Source organism: Artemia franciscana, chromosome 21 (assembly GCF_032884065.1).
Source record: "Artemia franciscana chromosome 21, ASM3288406v1, whole genome shotgun sequence".
Taxonomy (NCBI): Eukaryota; Metazoa; Arthropoda; class Branchiopoda; order Anostraca; family Artemiidae; genus Artemia; species Artemia franciscana.
This window is the reverse complement of record NC_088883.1, coordinates 16,239,123-16,262,281: the sequence shown is the minus strand read 5'-3', so window position 1 is coordinate 16,262,281 and position 23,159 is coordinate 16,239,123. Positions and strand designations below refer to the sequence as shown.

At 34.1% G+C, this 23,159-nt stretch overlaps 1 protein-coding gene and 1 long non-coding RNA gene across 4 annotated transcripts in view; one reads left to right on the top strand and one right to left on the bottom strand.

The window, feature by feature from the left end:
• The window catches only part of LOC136040840 (uncharacterized), a 199,615-nt gene that overhangs the window by 53,319 nt on the left and 123,137 nt on the right, over positions 1-23,159 (bottom strand). The gene's annotated exons all lie outside the window — the stretch shown is intronic.
• Positions 1-23,159, top strand: part of LOC136040955 (glycerate kinase-like) — a 46,555-nt gene that overhangs the window by 10,998 nt on the left and 12,398 nt on the right. For 2 of the 3 annotated variants that reach the window (XM_065725406.1, XM_065725407.1), the window contains 2 exons: positions 1,765-2,019; positions 16,001-19,855. In XM_065725406.1, the coding sequence (XP_065581478.1) occupies positions 1,765-2,019; positions 16,001-17,058 (1,313 nt within the window). In that variant the 3' untranslated portion in view covers positions 17,059-19,855. Of the gene's footprint in view, positions 1-1,764; positions 2,020-16,000; positions 19,856-22,667; positions 22,752-23,159 lie in introns of those variants that run through there. The other variant, XM_065725408.1, reaches the window with a different exon arrangement.

The window sequence follows — 23,159 nt, the reverse complement described above, 5'->3', positions numbered from 1 at the left end:
TTTCTTGACCAATTCATGCACAGCTTTTGCTTAATGCGTGTTTTTAAATCCAAATTGGTTTATTTTATTAACCTTATCTCCATCTTGTCAATAGTTTATTTCGACAAGGGTCTAAGCTTAGGCTATTATCTTGTCCCGTATCAAGTAATGCCTCTCAGCTAGACATTATGTGTCTGGCCAATATCCACTTTCAGTTTTGTAGTCAGTTTTTCAAGATACAGCCTTTGTACATGTTTTATTATCAACTATGTCAGCTTCAAGGCTTTTTTGACATACGCCTGCATCCATCCACAAGCTCAAACCATGAATAGTCGCCACATATGCTCGAGTGGCCTAGCAACTTTTTTGACAATTTTGTGCTTTATTTTAATGCTCAATTTTTAATTATTTTTAACTTATTCAAAAAATTACTATTTATGATCAAAAGGTAACCCAAGGGCAGGGGTTAAAATAAATCCAAAGGATTTTTAGAAGTTTTAGTACTATTTAATTTTTCAGTGTTATAATGAAAAAAATGTATAACAAACGCATTTTATTTTCAATAAAACATATGACACTCTATCCATTTGGGAAGTTTTAGAGGCCGCAACGCCGCCCTTATTCATGGTAACCTAATTTTTCTTAATGCTTGGTTTCGTTATTCATTTAAACTTCTACTTCTATAAGTTTCAGCTTTTCATCCATAGTAATTTCTGCTCGTTTTGGGCTTGATCCCTTACTAAATTACGTTGCAAAATAAACACTTTGTTTTTTGTGCTTTTTTCTTCTTCTTTCTATTCTTTGTCACTTTTGACTTATTGCGAAAAAGCGCTGAGGTTCAAACTCTGTTGTTTTTAAAGAAAGTATGGACCATAAAGAATTTATTAGACCACACTGTATCTCAGTGTATGCGTAAGATAAAATGAAATTATCAATACAGGTAAAACTTTTGTATATGCAGTGAACTTAGAGAAATTTTTTTTACAAACGCTAATGAATATCAGTATATTTCGGCTTCATATCCGGAAGCCTCTATCAATGAGTGAGAAAGAGAGAAAAAGATTAAACAAATTAACATATACTAAAAACAGCATAAAAAAAGACGAGAAAATCACTCAAACCCTGCACAAATTAAAACAAAGACGGAAGGAACTCGCGATTCCTTTCGATTATTTTTTGTATGTCCTGTATGTTTGTATGAGGCTCTGGTGTGAGGCTCTTAGAAAATGAAATAATCTGTTTATTTAAAAATCTTGGAACGAGAAGAGGTCAAAGTGAATAAAAGGTAAATTGCAAAATTTACTGTTTAGTCTGTTCCTCAGGGACTATGGAAGGGGGGGGGGGAAGGTCGCGTCATCCTCGAATGCATAGTTATTGGAGGTTTCAGCTATGCTGATTCAAATGGCTATCTCAAGTTTTTATCGGATGTCTTTGGGGAAATAGGAGCCTAGGAGGGGGCTAGTTGCCCCCAATCGATTAGCCTGGGAGGGGGCTAGTTGCCCCCCAATCGTTTTAGTCTATTATCTATAGGTCTCTGATCAAAAAGATCTCTTTGTTCTTTTCTTAACAAATTCGTATAATATTGTTTTACTGACTTTCCCTAATAGATTCGCATAAATGAAAATAAAAACTCTATGAAGTTAAACTGCACCTCAGTCGGGGAAAAGGGCTTTCGATTTTAATATGCATGCGCCGGGCAAACTAACTTACTGGCGAGAGCTGATATGCTTTGACCATGTATGATTTGTTCTTGGTTTAGAAGCGACTATTCTTTTATATTTTTAGGATTTGGAAAAGCTGCATCAGAGATGATGCAAGCTACTATTGAAATTATTGGGAACGAGAACATAGCAAGTGGTATCGCTCTCGTGCCTAAGCAAGAGGAAGAGCTATTTAACTACCACAACTGGGAAAATATAACAACATTCTTTGGCGCAAAAGGCAATCTCCCTGATGAAGACTCATTAAAAGGAAGCCAAAAAGCACTTAAAATGATAGAAGGATTGGATTCAGATGATTTGCTTCTTGTTTTGATTTCTGGTATGTAAATCAGTCCTCAAATGACCTTTATGTAGCCATAGAAGGATAGAACTTGTATCGTGAAAATTTCATCTTTTCTCATTTCATTTATTTCTATTACCTAAATGCTTTAATCTTCAAACCGATTTCAGCTTGTTCTTCTATTGATACTTCTTCTGAGCCCTTTGATATTCTCAAAGGTTTGCATAGAGAAATCAGCTTCATCTAAAAATAAATATACATCTTGCATTCAAACCTATGCAGCTAGTCATACATATGTGTTATTAAGGGAAGTGGCTGGGAACCACTTCTTTAACTTCACGATGTATTTTGACCATGTTGTGATTATAAAGTTTGAACAGGTACATTTATATCCTAACTTCACAGAATTTGCCTGTTAAATTTTTCTGACATATTATTTAAAAACAAAGTGATCGAGTATGGAAAAGATTAGATAAATTATAATAAAAAGAATTCAGGGATAATCGATTTTAATAATCGAAATTAATTTTTAGAAGACTGAGTCGCTTAGACTAGGACTAAATGAAGGAGAAGAGTTAATGTTGGGTATGGAAAAGATCAAACGAGTGAATAGCTTCACTTACGTGGGTTGTATTATTAATAAAGATGTTGAGTGCAGTGAAAATATAAAAACTAGAATGGTCAAGGTCCAAGGTTTTTTTTTTCATAGTTGAAAAAAGTTTACAAGTATAGGAAGATCAGTTAGCCAACCATGATTAGAATATTGGAAGCAGTGGTGAAGATAGTGGTCAAGTAGGGTTTGGAAGCATGGTCGCTTCAGAAAACGAAGGAGTATTCGTTTGATGTTTTTCGGAGGTGTTGTCTAGGGCTAGCTTGGGTGTTCGTTTGACTGACCGTATATAAAACATCATACGAAACATGTGGTTCTATCCAGCTTTCTTGGACTATAATGAGAGAAAGGTTTAGATGACTAGGACACATTTTGCGGACGAAGAATGACAGATTGCCATAGATCGTCCTTGTCGGCCAACCGTCTAGGTCCAAACGAAATCAGGTCGTCCCCGAATGGGACAGGAATTGGTCTTAAGGAGGGATGTAAAAAATTTGAATCTCTGAAGAGGGAGTAAAGAGGAATGCTTTGAATAGATTGGGATGGAGGAGGACTGTGCGCAGCTGTGTTGGTCTCAATCGGTTTGATGATACAGAGACTTGTTAGTAGTAGAAGTAGTAGTAGTAATGAGAAATAAAACTCTTGATGAGAAAATAAAAGGGTTATTAAATGCTTTGATTATAGGAAAAAAATTGACGCCTTTGGAATGAAAATTATTAAATAAATTTCTGCTCTATATAAATGAGAGTAAAGATTTCTGTTGAACCTTATGAGAACTATTAGAAAACTCTGTTTATGGTGATTCTACAACAAAATGTTAATCCACATAAACTAGATAAGCAAGTTTTCCCTTTTCGTAATTATCGATCTTCAATTTTGTCATCCAAGTCTTAGATTTTCGGATCCTTCTTAGTAATAGTTTTTTTTTTTTTTTTTTTTTCATGTAAAAGTAGAAATAGCACAATCAGTCAGATAATCAATGCTTTCTGCAGGTGAAGCTATTTTATCAAACAAAGAATTACTGAATATAATTTTCTTTTTGACGAAATAATTTATTTACCTGTATGGATTATACTGCTGACTGTGGGTTTGTTATCTGGATTTTTTTTTTCATTATTATTATTTTATTTGTATTTTTTCGATCCCTTTGGACAATTTTTTTTTTACTTTTTGGCGTTCTTATTGAACCAGTGTTGTCAATCTGTTTGGCTCTATGAATGTAAAAACTACCGAATCTGTTCATAATGCTGGCATGACAACATCTATAAAGGTGTTATTATGACTTGTGTAGAAGTACAGCTACAAATACAGTTTGGTATAAAAACAACACACACAGTACATTGATTCTTTCAAATCCGAAAGTGAATTTATAGTCACTTCTACAGCTGGAGCTCAAAGTGAAGATGAGAGAGTTGAAATAGTAAGAAAATGGTGTTATAAATCGTGTATAATCTTCATATTTTATCATTTTAAAGTTGATTTAAGAAAATTAACGTAGGTTATGTCGACATTAATTGATATTACAAAGTGTGTCAATAATACGGAATTTAAAAAAGGAATAGAAAAATAAAATCAACCGATTTAATGTTGGAAGTCTGTAATATATATAAAAGTGATAATGTAACTGATAAGGAGCTAATATTGTGAGTAGTCGGTGAAAGATAGGACAAGTAAAATCACACTGTTATTACAATTATCAACAAATCTAAACTTGAAAACAGTCCATACGAAACTTTTTTGATGATTTATTCACTATTTTTAGGGATTATATGAAACAAGAACACTATTTTATTACATTTTAATTTGTTTCTCCTCTTTTTGGCTGCGTAATTTATCAATGTCCGTACTTGATCAATTCATTATAGTTGCGCTATATAAAAACCGCAGGATAGTTAACATTGTTAAAATTTGACCTTTGTATGGTTACAAAACCGGCTGAGCTAGTTTGTTTTCCTCGGAGGGGGATTATTTCGAGAAGAGATTCCCTTTGTGAGGGAATTTTTTTGATTTGTGTTCTTTTAAGATCATACCAACGCGCTACGGACAAGGCAAAATACTGAGCCGACTTTTTGTCGTGCGTGAGGAAATTAGATTATTTTTTCAGCAGCAAAATAGTCAGAAATTTCAAGGACTCTTTTCTGATGATGAGTGGGTAGCCAAGCTAGCATACCTGGCAATTATTTTTTTCTCTGTTGAATGAACTAAATATCTTTGCAAGGACAACTTAAGGATGTTTTATATTACGAGAAAGATAGATGCTTTTCGAAAGAAAATGTCACTCTGGCAAGCTCGGATGGTAGATGGAGTTCTACAAATGTTTATAAAGGTTGATGAATATATGGGAGAGCAGGAAATCAACCGTCGATGTTGGCTGCCTGCCAATAGATTTTTACCCTTAATAATGAAAATATAAGTTCAATTTGTGACCAAGTGACCCCTTTCCAGTTCTCCACAAACATTTTTTCTATATGATTTGGTGGGAGCAAAAAAAATCAAATTTATTTTACAGTAATTAATGGTAAGTAAATAAGATCCTTGTCAATAACGAAAGTATAAGAGTATAACTATTAATGGCATTTAATCAAAGAATCAGCTTTTTAGGGTGATCCTAAATATGCATTTGTTTATTAATAATTAGTGTAGTTATTAGTACACAAGAAAGTTCGTAGAATTATAGAAAACCAAGGAAAACAACTTGATAAGGGGTAATTTCGATAAAAATGTGCCGTCATCTTTTGCTTACATTGCAGGAGTACCCATGAGCTGATATATGAAGCCATGATATATATGTTTTCCCTCTGAACGGATACATTTTTTGTTTTTTATTATCTTTTTTTCCAAGAGTGATTGTATTTATCAGGATGTCACTTTGAAAAACATTTAATTTTTTACAGTTATGAAGTCTAAAGGCGTCGAATATATTGGTTTTTGAGATTCAAAATTAGATTAAAAATATAAAATTAAAAATTTTTATTTGATTTTCTTAATTTTAGTTTTGATGTTTTACTTTTAACAAACAACTTTGATAATACATTGCTTTTTGTAAACAATTGAATTTAAAGGCATTAAGCATCTTGGTGTTTGATAACCAAGTTCAAAACTGTATATTATTAAAAAATATCCGTTCAACGCTTCGGCATTGCTCAACAGAACTGAATGCTGAATGTATATATCTTAGTTTTTGTAAGTAGGCTATTGTTTTGTGTATTTTTTTGTAATTAATTACTTTTTTCGTTCTTATATACTTTTACTTCAATTTACATACTTTTTCCATTGCCATTAGAAAAATGTTTGTCTCTAAGCTTGATTAAACCTAAAAAACAAGTTTTTCCAACTGAAAATAAGGACCAACATTAAAACTTAAAACAAACAAAAATTATTACATATATGAAAGCGGTTGCCCCATCAGCACTTCGCTCATCACGCTACAGTTTTTCGGCACTTTAAAAAATGTTACTTGTTGTTCTAATTAAACAACCCTTGTGTTTCCAGAGTTGTTTGTAAAGAACTTGGAAAAAATTTAAACTTGAGCGTAAAGAGCGAGGTGTTGAGGAGGGGAAAACCAGCCTCATATACGTAGTAATTTTGTTCATTTTAAGTTTTAATGTTGCTCCTTACTTTGGGTTGAAAAAGCTTGTTTTTTAGATTTAATTTCTGATCGTTTTTTAAACAATGCCAGAATACCTGACTCCACCTCCAAGGGAAAATCCCCATCCCTAGAAAAATATCCTCTGGGCAGTTCAATTCAGATGAAAATTTCAAAATTTCCCATCCAAAAAAAGTTTCCTGGCGGAGCTGATGATGATTTTCCTTGTCTTTTCCACCTCTGTGCTGGTAGATATGGGAATGTAGCATTTTAGCTGTATAGAGAAGTAATTTAATTCATTCTTACTCCTGCCCTACCTTTTTCAATATTTAACTGAAATCTCATGAAGAGTAAGCAGTTTTGCCATTAAAATATTCTTTTTAGGAGTCTATCCTACCCTTAACCTAAACAATTACTTACTTCCTCTCATTATAGCTGATACGCAATTACAATCACCAAACGTAGCGTAAACAAATAAAGCGAACCAACCTGGTTGAAGCCAGTACTGCCACTGTGTTGCATTACTTCACTTGCAACTGGGAAGCCTAAAATATAGTTATTGATGCTTTTAAATCAATTAGCTTCTCAGAATTTTAAATTGATTGCAAATTCGTCCTCTTTGGGATAAAGTCATAGTTTGGGGCCCTAAAATGGCAGAAAACAAGACTTTCCCCTGACCTAATCTGTATGGTCACTTAAGATTAGCTTTCAATTTACGATTGAATGAGCTCCCTCCCGATTATCTTTGACCTTCTGTTTGATACAAACATTCCTGAAAAAAAAAAAACTTGCATCGACGATGTTTCTTCTGAAAAATTAAATAAAAAAAAAATAATTTTTTTAACAGAAAGTAAGGAGCGACATTAAAACTTAAAATGAACAGAAATTACTCCGTATATGAAATGGGTTGTCCCCTCCGCAATCCCTCGCTCTTTACGCTAAAGCTTTTAATTGTTTTAAAAAGTAGAATTGTGGCAAAGAGTCAAACTTTAGCGTAAAGAGCGAGGGATTGCGGAGGGGACAACCCATTTCATATACGGAGTAATTTCTGTTCGTTTTAAGTTTTAATGTCGCTTACTTTCAGCTAAAAAAATATTTTTTTTTTATTTAATTTCTGAACGTTTTTGAATTAATGTATGTTTGGTTTTGGCTCTCCGCAAATAAATTATTAAAATGAAATTTGTATATTAATTCTTTTTTTGGCTAAATGGCTTTCTCTTAGTTTTGATCAGACGATTTTGAGAAATAAGGGGTGGAGAAGGAGTGCTAGTTGCCCTCCAATTTTTCGGTTACTTAAAAAGGCAACTAGAACTTTTAATTTTTAACGAACGTTTTTATTAGTAAAAAATATACGTAACTTAAGAATTAACTTACGTAACAAACTTTCATAATCTTATATTTTTATTATGTATACGAGGGGGTTTGTACCCCCGTTAATACCTCGCTCTTTACACTAAATCGTAAGTTTTGTCCCAATTCTTTAAGAATGACCCCTGAATCCGAAAGGCCGTAGAATAAATAGTTGAAATTACTAAAAATACTTTAGCATAAAGAGCGAGGTATTTATCTCCTTCTAAATACCTCGCTCTTTATGCTGAAGTATTTTTAGAACTCCTCTTATGCGTGATAATCTCTGTTCGTTTTAAGTTTCAATGCTACTCCTTCCTTTCATTTGAAAAAACTTTTCATGTTTATTTTTCATTGTTTTCTTATAGTAATACTAGAAAATCCTGCGCCCTTTTCATTGAATTTTCCTTCCCCCATGACAGATTCCTCCAAGGAAAGATCCCCCAACATAGCCTCCTCCCCTCAGCCCCACCCCCAAACAAAATAAAATCCCCCTGAAAACGTCTGTACACTTCCCAATACCCATTACTATATGTAAACACTGGTCAAAGTTTGTAACTTGCAGCCCCTCCCCCAGGGATTGTGTGGGAGTAAGTCATCCCCAAAGACATATTTATTATGGTTTTGACTATGCTGAACAAAATGGCTATCTCAAAATTTTGATTCGTTGACTTTGGGAAAAAATGAGCGTGGGAGGGGGCCTAAATGCCCTCCAATTGTTTGGGTCACTTAAAAAGGGCACTAGAACTTTTCATTTCCGTTAGAATGAGCCCTCTTGCGACATTCTAGGACCACTTGGTCGATACGATGACCCCTGGAAAAAAAAAAAAAAAAAAAAAACAAATAAACACGCACCCGTGATTTGTCTTCTGGCAAAAAATACAAAATTCCACATTTTTGTAGATAGGAGCTTGAAACTTCTACAGTAGGGTTCTCTGATACGCTGAATCTGATGGTGTCATTTTCGTTAAGATTCTACGACTTTTAGGGGGTGTTTCCCCCTATTTTCTTAAATAAGGCAAATTTTCTCAGGCTCGTAACTTTTGATGGGTAAGACTAAACTTGATGAAACTTATATATTTAAAATCAGCATTAAAATGCGATTCTTTTGATGTAGCTATTGATATCAAAATTCAATTTTTTAGAGTTTTGGTTACTATTGAGCCGGGTCGCTCCTTACTACAGTTCGTTACCACGAACTGTTTGAAAAGCGAAATTCTACACTTTGAAGATTGGAGCTGGAAATCTCGATGTTAGGGTTCTTTGATATGATGTATCAAATAAGGGGATTTTCAACAAGATCGCTTGCTTTTTTAGGGGTGTTTCTAAACATATATTTTGTATATATTGGTTATAATAAAAGAACCTTGAACCTTTTTTCAAAAATCGGGCAAATTTTCTCAGATTTTTGGTTTTGGATGAGTAACAATAAACTTAAAGAATTTTATATATATTTAGAATCAGTATAAAAAGCCAATACTGCCGGTGTAGGAATTGTCATAATAATTCTATTTTTAGTTTTGGTGAATATTGATCCAAGTCACTTTTTATTTCCAGGTTTTTTTTTTTTTTTTATCACTAACTATTTGATAAGATTCTTTTATGACCAAATTTTTTTTTTGACATCTGAGTAGTAAGTTTAAATTTTGTTTTTCTTTCGCTATTTTATTTTTTAATGTCTCAATATATAAGGGATTTAAGTTCCAGGGAGGGGGTGGGGGATTGTCCTGTTTTGAAAAACTTACATTTTACATGGCCGTTATAAAATCAAAATCGTAAATTCTGTCGGTCCCGGTTTTGCTACTTTAGGCACTTCCAGGTAAGCTAGGACGATGAAATTTGGCTGGCGTATCAGGGACCGGACCAGATTAAATTAAAAATTATCTTTTTCCCGATTTTACTATCTGGGGGAGAGTGGGGGGCCCGTTAATTCGGAAAAAATAGAATTATTTTTTACTTACGAACGATTGATCAGATTTTAATGAAATTTGATGTTTGGGAGGATATCGTGTCTCAGAGCTGTAATTTTAAATCCCAACCGGATCTGATGACATTGGAGGGATTTGGGAGGGGAAAACCTAAAATCTTGGAAAACACTTAAGAGTGGAGGGATCGGGATGAAACTTGGTGGGGAAAATAAACACAAGTCCTAGATACATGATTGACATAACCGGAACGGATCCGCTCTCTTTGGGGTAGATGAGGGGGGGGGGGTGTTAATTCTGAAAAATTAGAAAAAATGAGGTATTTTTAACTTACGAACGGGTGATCGGATCTCAATGAAATTTGATATTTAAAAGGACATCGTGTCTCAGAGCTCTTGTTTTAAATCCCGACCGGATCTGGTGACATTGGGGGGAGTTGGGAGGGAGAAACCTAAAATCTTGGAAAACACTTAGAGTGGAGGGATCGGAATGAAACTTGGTGGGAAAAATAAGCACAAGTCCTAGATACATGATTGACATAACCGGAACTGATCCGCTCTCTTTCGGGTAGTTGGAGGGGGGAGGAGGGTTAATTCTGAAAATTAGAAAAAATGAGGTACTTTTAACTTACGAACGAGTGATCGGATCTCAATGAAAATTTATATTTAGAAGGATATCGTATCTCGAAGCTCTTATTTTAAAACTCGATCGGATCTGGTGACATTGGGGAAGTTTGGGGTGGGGCAACCTAAAATCATGGAAAACGCTTAGATTCGAGGGATCGGGATGAAACTTGGCGGGAAAAATAAGCAGAAGTCTTAGATACGTGATGTACATAATTGGACCGGATCCGCTCTATTGGGGGGGGGGAGAGGTTTAAATCTGAAACTTAGAAAAAATTACGTATTTTTAACTTACGAAGGAGTGATCGGATCTTCAAGAAACTTCATATTTAGAAGGACCTCGTAACTCAGATCTGTTATTTTAAATCTCAACCGGATCCAGCGTCATTGGGGGGGGGGGGCAGTTGGTGGGACCAGAAATCTTAGAAAATACTTAAAGCGGAGGGATCAGGATGAAACTGGATGGGAAGAATAAAAACCTGTCTAAGATACGTGACTGACATAACCGGACCATATCTGCTCTCTGGTGGAGTTGGGGGGGGGGGGGTAATTTTGAAAATTGGGGTATTTGTAACTTAGGAAAGGGTGACCAGATCTTAATGAAATTTAATATTTAGAAGGATCTTGTGCTTTGAAGCTCTAATTTTAAATTCTGACCAGATCCTGTGACATTGGGGGAAGTTGGAGGGGGAAACCAGAATTCTTGGAAAACGTGAAAATTGGGGTATTTTGTCTTACGAATAGGTGATTGGATCTTAATGAAATTTGATATTTAGAAGGAATTTATGTCTCAGAGCTCTTATTTTAAATCCCGACCAGATCTTTTGACATCGGGGGGAGTTGGAGGGGGAAATCTTGGAAAACACTTGGAGTGGAGGAATCGGGATGAAGCTTGGTGGATAGAATAAGCAAATGTCCTTGATACGTGATTGACGTAACTAGGTCGATGAAAATTGGTAGGTGTGTCAGGGAGCTGCACAAATTGACTTGATAAAGTCGTTTTCCCAGATTCGACCATCTGGGGGGCTAAAGGGAGAGGAAAAATTAGAAAAATTTGGTATTTATAACTTACGAGTGGGTGATCGAATCTTAATGGATTTTGATATTTAGAATGACATCGTGACTCAGAGCTCTTATATTAAATCCTGACCGGCATTAAGCCTCTGATTTTCCTTTTAAATCAATCTATTGATTCTTAGAATTTTGTTAGAGCTCATACCATATAAGCTCTTGGCTCTTAGCTCTTTTTGCCTCGTCACAAGTGCCATATGAGCTCTTAGCTCTTGTTGAGTATCTCTACTCCTTCTGTAAACTATTCTAAGGCGTAAAAAATTGCTGAAAGACAAGTCTATCTGTTATAATCTACGGAAGTAATAAATCTTTCTTTAATTTTGGTTTGAGTTTGATTTTCTTTTAAGATTCCAGGAATCCTTGTCGTTTGAAATTTACTGTATTTTGTTTCATTTTGCATGTAATTTAATCGCTCGTTTTATTTGAGAGTTTTTTCCCTAAAAGTGTTTAAAAATATACTTATTCCTACCAACAAATTTCCTGAAATGTATTCCCTGTCACCCAACCACCGCTGATATTTTGGAGTTTGCCTTCCCGGCAAATTTTTCGCCGGCTCCCTTGGTCTTAAATTAAAATTCAGGTCCTCTTTATGAGGAGCTCATTTTTGGGTCTCTTGAATACTCATTACTGAGTGAGAAGGCTACGAAAATTTGATTCCATTTTCAACTACATATTTTTTCGAAAAAATATTTTCATCTGTGACAGTAATTAAAACTCGGCACCTCTCTCGGCTTGAAATAGATGCAGCTCTTTGTCTCGCAGTAACATCATTAAAACCGAATCTCAACATCATGATGTCAAATAAAAAATAGCAATCTTTACACTAAAATCATCAACTCTTTTTTCAAATAATTACTATGCATAAATTTTTTTACCTTTATGTGTATTTCCTATTAACTATATTAAAACTTTTCTTATTATCACGTATGGATGTATTTACAGCATCTTTTTTTCCAAATTGATTCTAGTGGGTCCACCAAATAAATATGACACGTTTAGTGGTCGATGAATTTCTAGAGCTTGGCGACCGCTTTGCTAGATTACGGAATTCATAATTAACAAACCGGTTGATTGAATATCCAGAAAATGTGAAAATTTTGGCAGAAATAACTATCAATTACTTTTGTTGATGATCTCTAATTTCATAGGTACGAAAAGCTTTAAAAGGGCCTTGGGGGGGGGTATTTTATACCTAGACCTTCGTAAGGGTTTAATCAACAACTTTTCAAAGTTTCTTGGCGATCGTAAGAACGGTATGGTAGACATACTATCGATTCCCTTAATGCCGGTGTTTCAGTGAGTGGTGTTGATCAAACTAACCATAAGACAGTTGCTTTCTTCATTTATTTTTTTTATTATTCTTATTATTTGGGCCTATTGAGTCTGTGAATAATATTGCGATATTGACGTCCAAATTAAACGAAATTACATCAATATTGCAAATGGTGGTGTTGCATTTTTGACGTTCAAAGAATAAAGTCCAGTGGAGGTAGTGTATGTAAAAAGTTTTTATTTAATTTGTATAAGACAAATTTATACATACAATTCGTATGTAAAAAAAATGAATTGTTTTATACATATTATAATATTTTTTCCCCTCAAATACCCGCCACATCAAAACACTCGTCATCAATGACTACTGGAGCTGGATTATCCAGGTTTACAGCATGCTCCTTTTGTTGAAAATAATAGATCCTCTCTTCTTAAAGTGTATTTAGATTTCATCATCGTTATTTCATTTAGTATAATGAATTTGACTTCTTTTATTTAAATTATAAGATTCTATGTCTCAAATTGCTTAATAGAACCAAAATCACTCAAAAGAATCCATGAGGGTGTCATTTACTGTAACAGCCAGGCAAAAATTTGTTATTCTATTATTGTTGTAACCACCGTCCTCACAGCGCTGTCGCAGAACTAGATTCTCTTGATGCTCGCAAAGTTGAAGCGTAATCACTGTTTCTCTTCCCAAAACATCTTACATTCCCTGTAAAAGACGACTCTTATCGGCATACAAAGACTTGTATTAACTTTTTTTATGATTAAACCAGGATATATCTTCTGTCAAGATCGAATTTATCATCTTGACAATTGGAACATAGGAAACCTCTGACATAAGAATCATAAACATTTCTAATCGAAAAATTATAGTCTTTAATTTGGATTCCATATTCTTTATGTAGTTAACATGGATTGCACAATCGGCACTTACTATCAAATCTATTCGGAATAGTGCAATCTTCACTTTCACAACTTACAGAGACATAGAGGACGTGTGTGGAATATTTTTACGTTTCTTCGAAATTTATTACTAATTGACAAATAGTAAACATGTTGTTATACCGAAATTAGCCAGAATTGAGACATCAATTGCGCAAGACCTCAATGAACCAAACACTTATACCTGAAATCATTCATGAAAAGAAGGTAACTATCGCCTCCCTTTTATAATTAACCAATCCATCCAGTGAGAACCATATACATGAATTAATCCATATACCCTAAATAGAAATAACACTGAAATAACTAACAAAAACATTTAGACTTTGACATAAGGGGTTGAGAACTTCACAAAGTAATGTACTAATACTAGAAAACTGTCTGAGGATGAAATCCTGGCTTATATTTTATTCAGGGATAATTGCTCACATTTTTGGGATTCATATGCTTACAATTGGTACCTTGAAAATTATACTAAATAAAAAACGTCATTGATGATACATCCAACGTATCTAAACACATACATCTTAGTACAAAACCAGCTGTAGTTACGCATCACATTCAATAGAAGAAAGAAAAGAAAAGAAAGGAATGTAAAAGGAAGAAAAGTAAAACTTTTGTTTCTCCTAGAACCAGTCAAGGATGCTAATGGTAGAGAGCCAGGCAAGGGGTAATTTCAATCCGTCTCTAGATTTGAAAACACCTTTTTTGTATTTTCTTTTAAAAAGATTGACAAAATCTTCCCCCTAGATTTTGAAAATATCGTCTTCGGTGTATCTTTGAGTAAAGATACGGAAAAAAAATCCCTCTCCTCCTACACTTTCAGGATGCCATTGGAACCAGAACTTTAGAACCTGGCTATTATTTGATCTCTCGGTGTATATACTGGTGTTTAAGGGTAAATATTAAGGTCATATCTTGTTTCACATTCTTAAAAGTGCTAGACAGGGCGCACTCACGTCACCAGCACTGTTTAATAGCTCAGTCAATCCCGCTCTGACTACTATCGAACCGACCTGAATATCTAGAGAAATTAGTCGGTCACTATTCACTTTTGTAGACAATGCATTGAATTTAAGTGGCATATTTTCTTGTTGTGAAAGTTTATGTTGTGAAGTTATAAAATTCGTATGTGAAGTTATAAAATTCGTATGTGAAGTTAGGTCTTTGTTTTGATGTCGAGGAAATGGTTGTAGTTGGTTTTTATTAACAGAAAGAACCTGATTTTGGGATCTGACGAGAATCAAACTTTGTCTGATATCTGCGTTTACATTTTGTCAAAATCTTAATTATTTAGAGATGTTGATTGGAAGAAATTTGCCAGAAACAATGAAGTTCAATATCATAAGAAAGAATGGCGAGCATACAATGTATATCCTTTCATTGCTACAACAGCATAGCAATGGATTCACCGAACAAGACTATTTTAACTCTCTAGTTTTCCACATTTAGTTGTTCTTTCCCCATTTGATGTTCTCTAGCTATAATAAGCTGCAAATTCATCATAACGTCTTTAAACTTGTGTCTTTTGTGTTTACCGGTTTGACGTGTAATACGTACTTACATACGCAGGAAACATGATCTGATCAATCCATCTCAATTCGCAAAAGAGTTTAATCACTTTGAAATGAAAACGGAGAGTCGACTCATTCTTAGGCTAACTTATTTCAATGATTGGCTTTATGTTTATATATGTTTATGGTTGTATCTGTTTTTCTTTTTCTTTTTTTCTATGTTACTCTATCATTGACAATGGCTTTGGTCGTTAGGATGGGCTATGAATATAGCCCATTTTGATTGAAGTGAGTGTCGGTATGTGTAAGGAAGCATGATGAATTATCGACTACGAGTGTTGGATTCCTTTAGATTCCCTACAAATACATTGTTTTTAGAATTGTTGATTAAAACTTTAGTAGGAGCGGGGAGGGGAGGAGGCGTCAGTGTTTTTTGTATGTTTGTTTTATTTTTCCGAGGAAGTGTATTAGTAGTTGAAGTGTGCTTTTTTTGGATCGTCCCAAACACGCTAATATGCGTCGGGACCTATTTTGATCGTAACAGATAATGTTTTAGCTTTGTTATTATTATATGGAGATTTTAATGATGTGTGTTTTGTGTGTGTGTGTGTGTGACCCATTTGTTAATAAAAAAATATAAATTGAATTGAATTTTATTGCCTTTTCTGTCTATTTATTGTGAATTTTTTTCTACTGGCTCTTTGAATTCAGCTAAACTATTCAAGGTAGAAACCAGAAAGTTTGTACGAATAATCTGAAAGTATCAGGATAGAAATAGAGTATTCAAATGGGGATAATTCTTTATGGAAAAAAAAAAATCTAGAAAACTTGGCGTTGAATGACTTTTGGTTTATCCATCTCATTGGTTTAACAACTGGAGGGGAAAGGATACAGGTGAGAGTAGTAGGGTTGAGTAGGTGAAAAGTAAGTTCAATCACTGGTCGGTAAAATTCTGTAATACTAAAAAGAATTGAGGTGATTTGTTCTCGTTTGAGCCGTTTTGCACTTAAATAGCATGTTGGAGTGATGTCTCTTTCTGAAGAATTTCCTTTCATTCTTTTTTTGTTTTGGACGCCTCTTCGTGTGATCAAGCCAAGAAACTTTATTTTGTCATATTTTTGTAGGTGGTGGTTCAGCTCTTTTTGAAATTCCTGTTGATGGCATCTCCTTAAATGAAGAAGTAGAAATTGTGAACCAGCTATCAAGATCTGGTGCGACCATCGCTGAAATAAACACTGTTCGGAAAAGGCTATCAAAAGTGAAGGGTGGTGGGTTAGCCAGAATGTGTAAAGGAAAAATAATAGCGCTTATAATTAGTGATGTCATAGGTGACCATTTAGATGTTATTGCAAGTGGGACAACTGTTTGCAACAAAGATAGCTCCAATGCGGCTTTTGATGTTCTGAGCAAACATAACATTGATGTAAGTGAAGAAATTATGAATATTTTACAGCAGCCAGTTTGTCGTGATGAAGCTTTTGAGCATGTGTTCAATTTTTTAGTTGGAAGTAATTGGCACTTACTAACCTCCATAAGGTCAGAAGCAGTCAAAGGTAATAATCTGGTTTTTATATTGTCGAGGGGTATAAAAGGGGAGGCGCGAAGTGTGGGCAAGGCAATGATGAGAATGATGATTGACCTTGTTAAGGTTGAAACAACTTGCAAATTTGAGTTCGCTGAAGATCTGGGAATAGTACTTGAAGACGATTTGGATCTGTCAGCTTCCTTTACGTGTACGTTGAACCGTCTATGTCGGATATCGATGGTTAGTCAAAAGCGTTTTATTATCCTTGTCGGTGGTGAAACAACGGTGTCAGTCTCGGGTAGTGGAAAAGGTGGACGGTGTCAAGAATTGTCACTTTCGTTCCTTGTTGAAGTTGCCAGAAATATGAAAGCTGACCCAGAACTATTCAAAAAGTTTAAGGCCACTTTCCTTGCTGCTGGTACGGATGGAATTGATGGACCAACCGACGCTGCTGGTGCTATTGTATCTTGTGATTTAGCAAGACATGTGCCCTTCGAAGAAGCAGAGAAAAGCTTAGACAATAATGATTCATACAAATTCTTTACTGGATTGGATAGTGGAAAATATCATATAAAAACAGGACCAACTGGGACTAACGTAATGGATTTATTGATTCTTCTTATTGATCCTATACATTCTGACTATTCATGCCATTAGGACAATTGGTAAGAAGGAGTTTGTGATTATTTGTAATTGTTAAATAAATAGCAGTGAAAGTAAAAAAAAAATCATGAGTAAAAACAATTTTGTTTCCTGATTAGTATGTTATTTCTACATTTTATTTTCTAAAAAAGGAAATAGAAAAAGAAACAGTAGGAAACAAAAGCAACACCCGAACAACTAAGCCATTTCAATATAACTTATGTGACTATGATTGGTATCGTTTGAGGCACTGTATTCTCATTTTGTTGTCTTCCAGGCTATTATTTGGGTGTTATTTAATTTTTTCGTTCCTTTACAAATTATGGTATTTTGTGTGTGTTTTGTTTGTTTTTTCAGCTTTTTAGAAATTCAAATTTCAAAGAAAGAGAAAATATTTGCATATCATCAATTTATAGAACTTCAATTTTTTAGTACGTTTTCGTATTATGATTCAGCAGTCTTTCTTGTTGATAGTTAGTCATTATTTTTTCGTTGAGTCGTCTTTTGCTGAGGTGTGTAATGCTTCAAGTGCTGTTTTGTTTTGTTTATCTTTAATAATATAGTTTATATTATTATGTTAATTGAATTTTACCAACTCTTTGGTATTTTAATTTAAATATTTTGCACAACAAAAACGTGTAAAGCATTAAACAAAATATCGAAGAAAGGATTTGACCATTCATTTTTCTTTTTGGGGTTAAACACAAACAAATCTTTTTTCTTTTTCTTTTTTTTGCAAATGTTTTCTTCTTCAAGTAGTATTGAGTTAATAGAAGCGAAATTTTTATTTTCATTGTGGTGATAAAACATTTGGGTATGAACGAAGCTTCTATATCGCCCTCTATTTAGGCTTATAAATCATAAGCTAATGGTTGAATTAATGCGTCGATTAGTTACTCATTGATATTTTTGGTGCAGAAAAGTGGTAAATTGTATTGTCAGTTTTGATCCTAAAATACTTAGTTTTTGTCTTCATTACGTTAGTTTCATAGTGGGGGTAGAACGTTCTACCCCCAATAGTTTCATATTAGGAGCTAGAACGTCACGATCCATTGTTTAGAGAATTCATAATATTTCATTTTGTGCCATTGTCGCTATTAGCTGTTTTTGTTGAAAGTTTCATTAATTTAATTAACTTGGTCACACACTAAGCAAACAAGTCACTTCGGAAACCAAGAATCATAAGTGCCACGAAGCAGCTATGTTAAATCTGTATTTGTTTTAATTTACAACCGCCTGCGGCGAGACTTGTAAAGTTTTCAAAATACTCTCAAAAGTCCTAGTTTTTTTAGGGGGAGGGGTGTGTGGGCTTACATTTTCTTGAGCAATTCAATACGTTAAATAACACTTCAGTAGTCTATTATCTAGACTTAACTTAGTTCTTTATTTTATTATCTATATGCCATTGTGTATGGTTATAAAGAAAAAGTGTCAGCGTAACTGCGGAGGGTTAAGAGAAAATGTGGAAATAGGTGGATGTTGCATAATATGAGTAACTTATTAAAATTAGATAACTTATGAATTATTGCACATTAATTTCTTAATTTTATTGTCTAGTATTACATCATCTCTTACCCCTTGCATTAACGGTGTGTTTTATTTTCAGTTTCATTTTTATGCCTTCGTCTCCTTAATCACAAAAAAAATACCATTAATGTTCACTAAGACAAATTTGTTTTTTCTTTTTCCAGTTCCATCCATATCATAAAAAATATGACAGTATTTGACAACACTATGAGTGCATGTAGTTGCTACGTGATTAAACTAGAATTAGATAATACTGTGTCATGTTAGTGAAACTTTGAATCATTAATTTTGTATGTGGATATTCCAGTTAGAGTTTTTGGATCAATCACCGTAAGTTATTCTTCTGGGCTTCTGTAATTGAGGTTGGTTGAAATTCAGTTCTTACATGGGAATTTGGGGGGGGGGGTAGCGAATCTATTAAAAACATGCGAATTGGAGGTAAAATATAAGATTTTATAGGAAAATCTTAAAGATACTGAAATTTCAGAGGAATATATGCAGTATCCCTCTCCTTGATGGCGTTTGGTTGTAAAGTCGTCAGTTTTTCTCCTTTTTTTGTCGTTCAGTGACACGATCCTAAGCAGGTATGTTTTTTTATTATTGCCGTTAATTTTTGTTTCCTCTCATTCGGGTTGGCAGTGTATTGTTATTATTTTCTTCTATTGCTGATAACTGAAAGCATCATTATCACGATTTGATTTCGTGTACTATCTTACTCATGGGGGGAGAGGATGGAAAAAAGTTCTGGGACGAAAAAAAGTCCTTGTTCAGCCTTTTTGTTCTCAAAATATATTTGTAACATTTAGAGGGGGGCGAAAAACAGTTAAAACTGTCCCTGGCTATCCGAGTCCTATCCCTTCAAGAACAAGGATATGGTGGGCAGCTTAAAACGGGAGAACGTGTTTTTCCAGCATATAACTCCAAAGGAAAGACCTATTAATGTTCTGTGACTCAGTGTAATCCGTTGTCAACGTTGGCTTTTCCTATTCTTAGTTTGACGAAGTGTTAAAGGCTACGATGAATCAATTTAGCATTTCTTTTTTATTCTGGTAGAAAATTGACCATTTTTAAGTATGACATTCATTGTCCTATTTGTGATGCATTGCTTTATATTTGTACCTAAATCTGGCTGTGAATCGAGATTAAATATTTGCTCTTTATTTTTTTTTGCCTTTATATTTAAACCAATGTGATCTTGAGTTTATTTTTAAGAAGGCCAAATAAGATAGTTCTGTTCATTCTTGGTTAATTTAAATAAAATATTCAATTACAATTGCTATTTGTTGAAATTTGTACAGGTTCGTCAAAAGTCTGTTTTTTTTTATTTTTTTAAGGTAAACGCGCTGCTTTCAATTCACTTCTAAGTTTGTACTCTGAAACGCTTAAATACCCTCTTCTTTTAGTTATCGGAAAATATTTTTGATTTGCGGAAAAAATTCCATTAGAATGGCTTCTTCGCATATGTTGAGTCAATAATCTGGGGATCCTCTACCCCCTGAAATTTCTAGGTTTTTACGATGTGCCAAAATTTAATTCACTAAAAAATGAGGCATTAGATCCGTCTGTTTGAATGAAATTGATTTTTATGGCGTACTCCATGCTTTCTTGTTGTTTCTACCGGGTTGTGCTTGCTTTTAATACTTTTCTCTAAGGGAAAGATTGTTAAAAGAATCTTACCTTAATTTTTATGGTATCCAGTCTCATCCTTCCTTTTTTGTTTAAAATGTCGACATTAGATTTCCTGACACGAGTTATGCATTGATAATATTAATGATATGCTCTTATAACAATTATGTACATGATGCTAGCCACTTAAAAAAAGGTAAAAATGGAATACAACTCGAAAGAGAATAAACCACGAATAAATAAAAAGACAATAAAATAAAATTAAAAAAAAATATTTGTAGAAGAGGTGGATCATGTGATTGTTAGGAATGTCCGAGTTCTAGCTTATTCGTAATGCCACGAATTCTTTAAACACGGAAATAACTTAGGAAATTGCAGACAGAAATTCTGAACCCATAGAAGAAAGGAACTTGAGGTATGCAAAATGAATTACAATCCCTAGGATGAGACGAATAGATTTCTTCAATAATTAGGAATCAACGATCATCAACAGTTAGCAATGGTCCAATACTTGTAAATGCAGCAGCAACAGACCTGAAAGAACATGCCAAATCAACCTCACCTCATCTAAGAAGAGGCAAGTCGTCGGCAAAACTAAATTGTATGCGTCTTTGAATTTGGAAAGCCAAGGTCCCCGTATACAAGACAAAGAATTTTCAATAGGAGCATTAAAGATGTGAAGAGAGATACTCTTTTGTCTAACTATGAACTTACTGGTACACGTCCCATAACTTTAGAAGAAGAAGGACAGAGCATTCACAACAAATTGACTAAGAGCATACCAAGCATGGCATGTGTTTTAAAATGCTTTAGATATATCAAGGGTGCAGAAATGAAGCCTGATGAAGACTAGTTGTTCCAAATTTCTTCTTTGTAAGAGTTGCTAAAACATGCTGATAACACAAACCAGACCTGAATCCGAATTTGTTGGTATGGTAATTAACGAATTCTTATTAATCTGTATTCTTTTTATTAGTCTAAAAAAGGTTTAATTGGTTTCTCTACACCTTGAATATATTATCATTATCGTCATGAAATTCTTATTTCTAGAACATCTTTAATAACCATATAAAAATGTTTTTATTGTGCAGTCATTTGTATCTAAATACATTTTCTGATTCTCAGCTAATCTCAAGTTTGCAGTTGGTTAAATCAAACAGTCTCATGATTGAGCAAAGTCGTTGTCGATAAATTTCTTATCAGAAAGATTTCCAATCTGTCAAATTCAGTTCTAATCATGAATCCAGCGTATATTAACGGCGTTTGGTCTTTTTCCAAAAAGCAGGATTCCTTTCCGGTTTTTGACCCTGCAACGGATGAAAACCTTGGACTCGTTGCAAACTGTACTGTGGAAGACGCGCAATCTGCTATTCTGGCTGCCAATTCTGCTTTTCTGCAATGGAGTAAACTGACCCCAAAGGTAGTTTTTTCAATTCAAGGAAAAGGTAGAGGATACGGATTTTGCTAACTCGGGAAGTTGTTTTACTAGGTCAACGAAAGTTCAGAAATCAATTTAAATCTTTAATATAAGACTGGGAAGGCTTTTCCAAATATCCATCCTGACCTAACTGGAGACTAAAGTTTTATGAAATAGGCAAATACTTATGCTAGGTGGATATAGCTGTATAGGCTCTTGCCTGCAATAGGCCTACTTTAATATTTGTATGATTCGAAAAATTATATGAAAATAGGCCAAAAAAAGTCAAATTTAGCTGAAAACAAAGTTGAAAATCCGACTGAATTTGAATCTAAAGTAAGTTTGATTTTGTTTTTTGTGTTTATATAGATTCAAGACAGGTAGCAAAATCTCTTTAAGCGCTACAAGGAGGGAAAGGCTGAAGGTAGAACTAGTGGACACAATCCCTGTGTTTGTGTATGTATCTATTCCTGAAACTTCCATTTCCCATGACAAGGTTTTAAGTAGCAAATGCTTTATTTTTTGTCATATTTGAAACTTCGTCTACTTTTCTATTTGACGCAGGGAGTACTCAAAAATTATGAAACTGAGATTGAAACTACAAATTTTCTCTTTTTGGCAATTCTTACTCTTTTTACTATTGACTGGCTGAGTTTGTAATAATGGATGGGGAAAAGTAGGTGATTCAGGACAGTCCTCCCTTTGAACTTAGTTTCTGGGTCATCGCCCATCTCCTAACCAGACTTCCGAGTGCTCACATGCCAAAATTCATCTAACTTGTTGGATTATAGCAATATAAAACAAAATTAGATTTAGTCAAAACAAATATATTGTCATGTTTCTGAAAAAAATGTTCTGATCTGACTACATAATTTTAGCTCTTATTTTATGTATTAAGTGAGTTGTAAGTTCTGTGTACATGCATGACAATCGTCTGTCATCGCAGTTAATATATAAAAAAGTCTTAAGAGTTTTATCCTCAGTAGTATATTAATTAACCAGTAAATTATTTTGTACATATATTTTATTTCGTAATTGATATTATATTCCTTAGGAAAGAGCTTCATTTCTTCACAAGATCAAAGAAGAATTATTGCTGCAACAGAGTTATATTGCAAACATCTTGTCTCGAGAGAATGTAAGTATCAATGTATTTTTTTCGGGCAAGTATAAAAAAACAACAACCAAAAACAGAGTAATTATACAGAAGGTAGAATAAGTTATACGAGAAATTCTAAACACTTCAGTATTTTATCTTGGGGGGAGAGGTAACTTTATTCAGATTTTTTTCTTAAAACATGTCTATTTTTTAGACATCGAAGCACTAGTAAAAGAGCCTGTCGAACGGCATACATAGAAAATCCATAGCATCTACTCTTGCGAAAACCGGAGAAAAAAATTTTTTCCTCTTTCCCCAAACACAAAATTATAAGCTCCCTTGCCCCCTTTACCTCAGGACGAAGTCTACCTGAAAGGTTCAACTCGATCTCGACCCGTAAGTCAAAATAGGGTAAACTCTGATCAGGAACCAAAAGGCATGATTGTA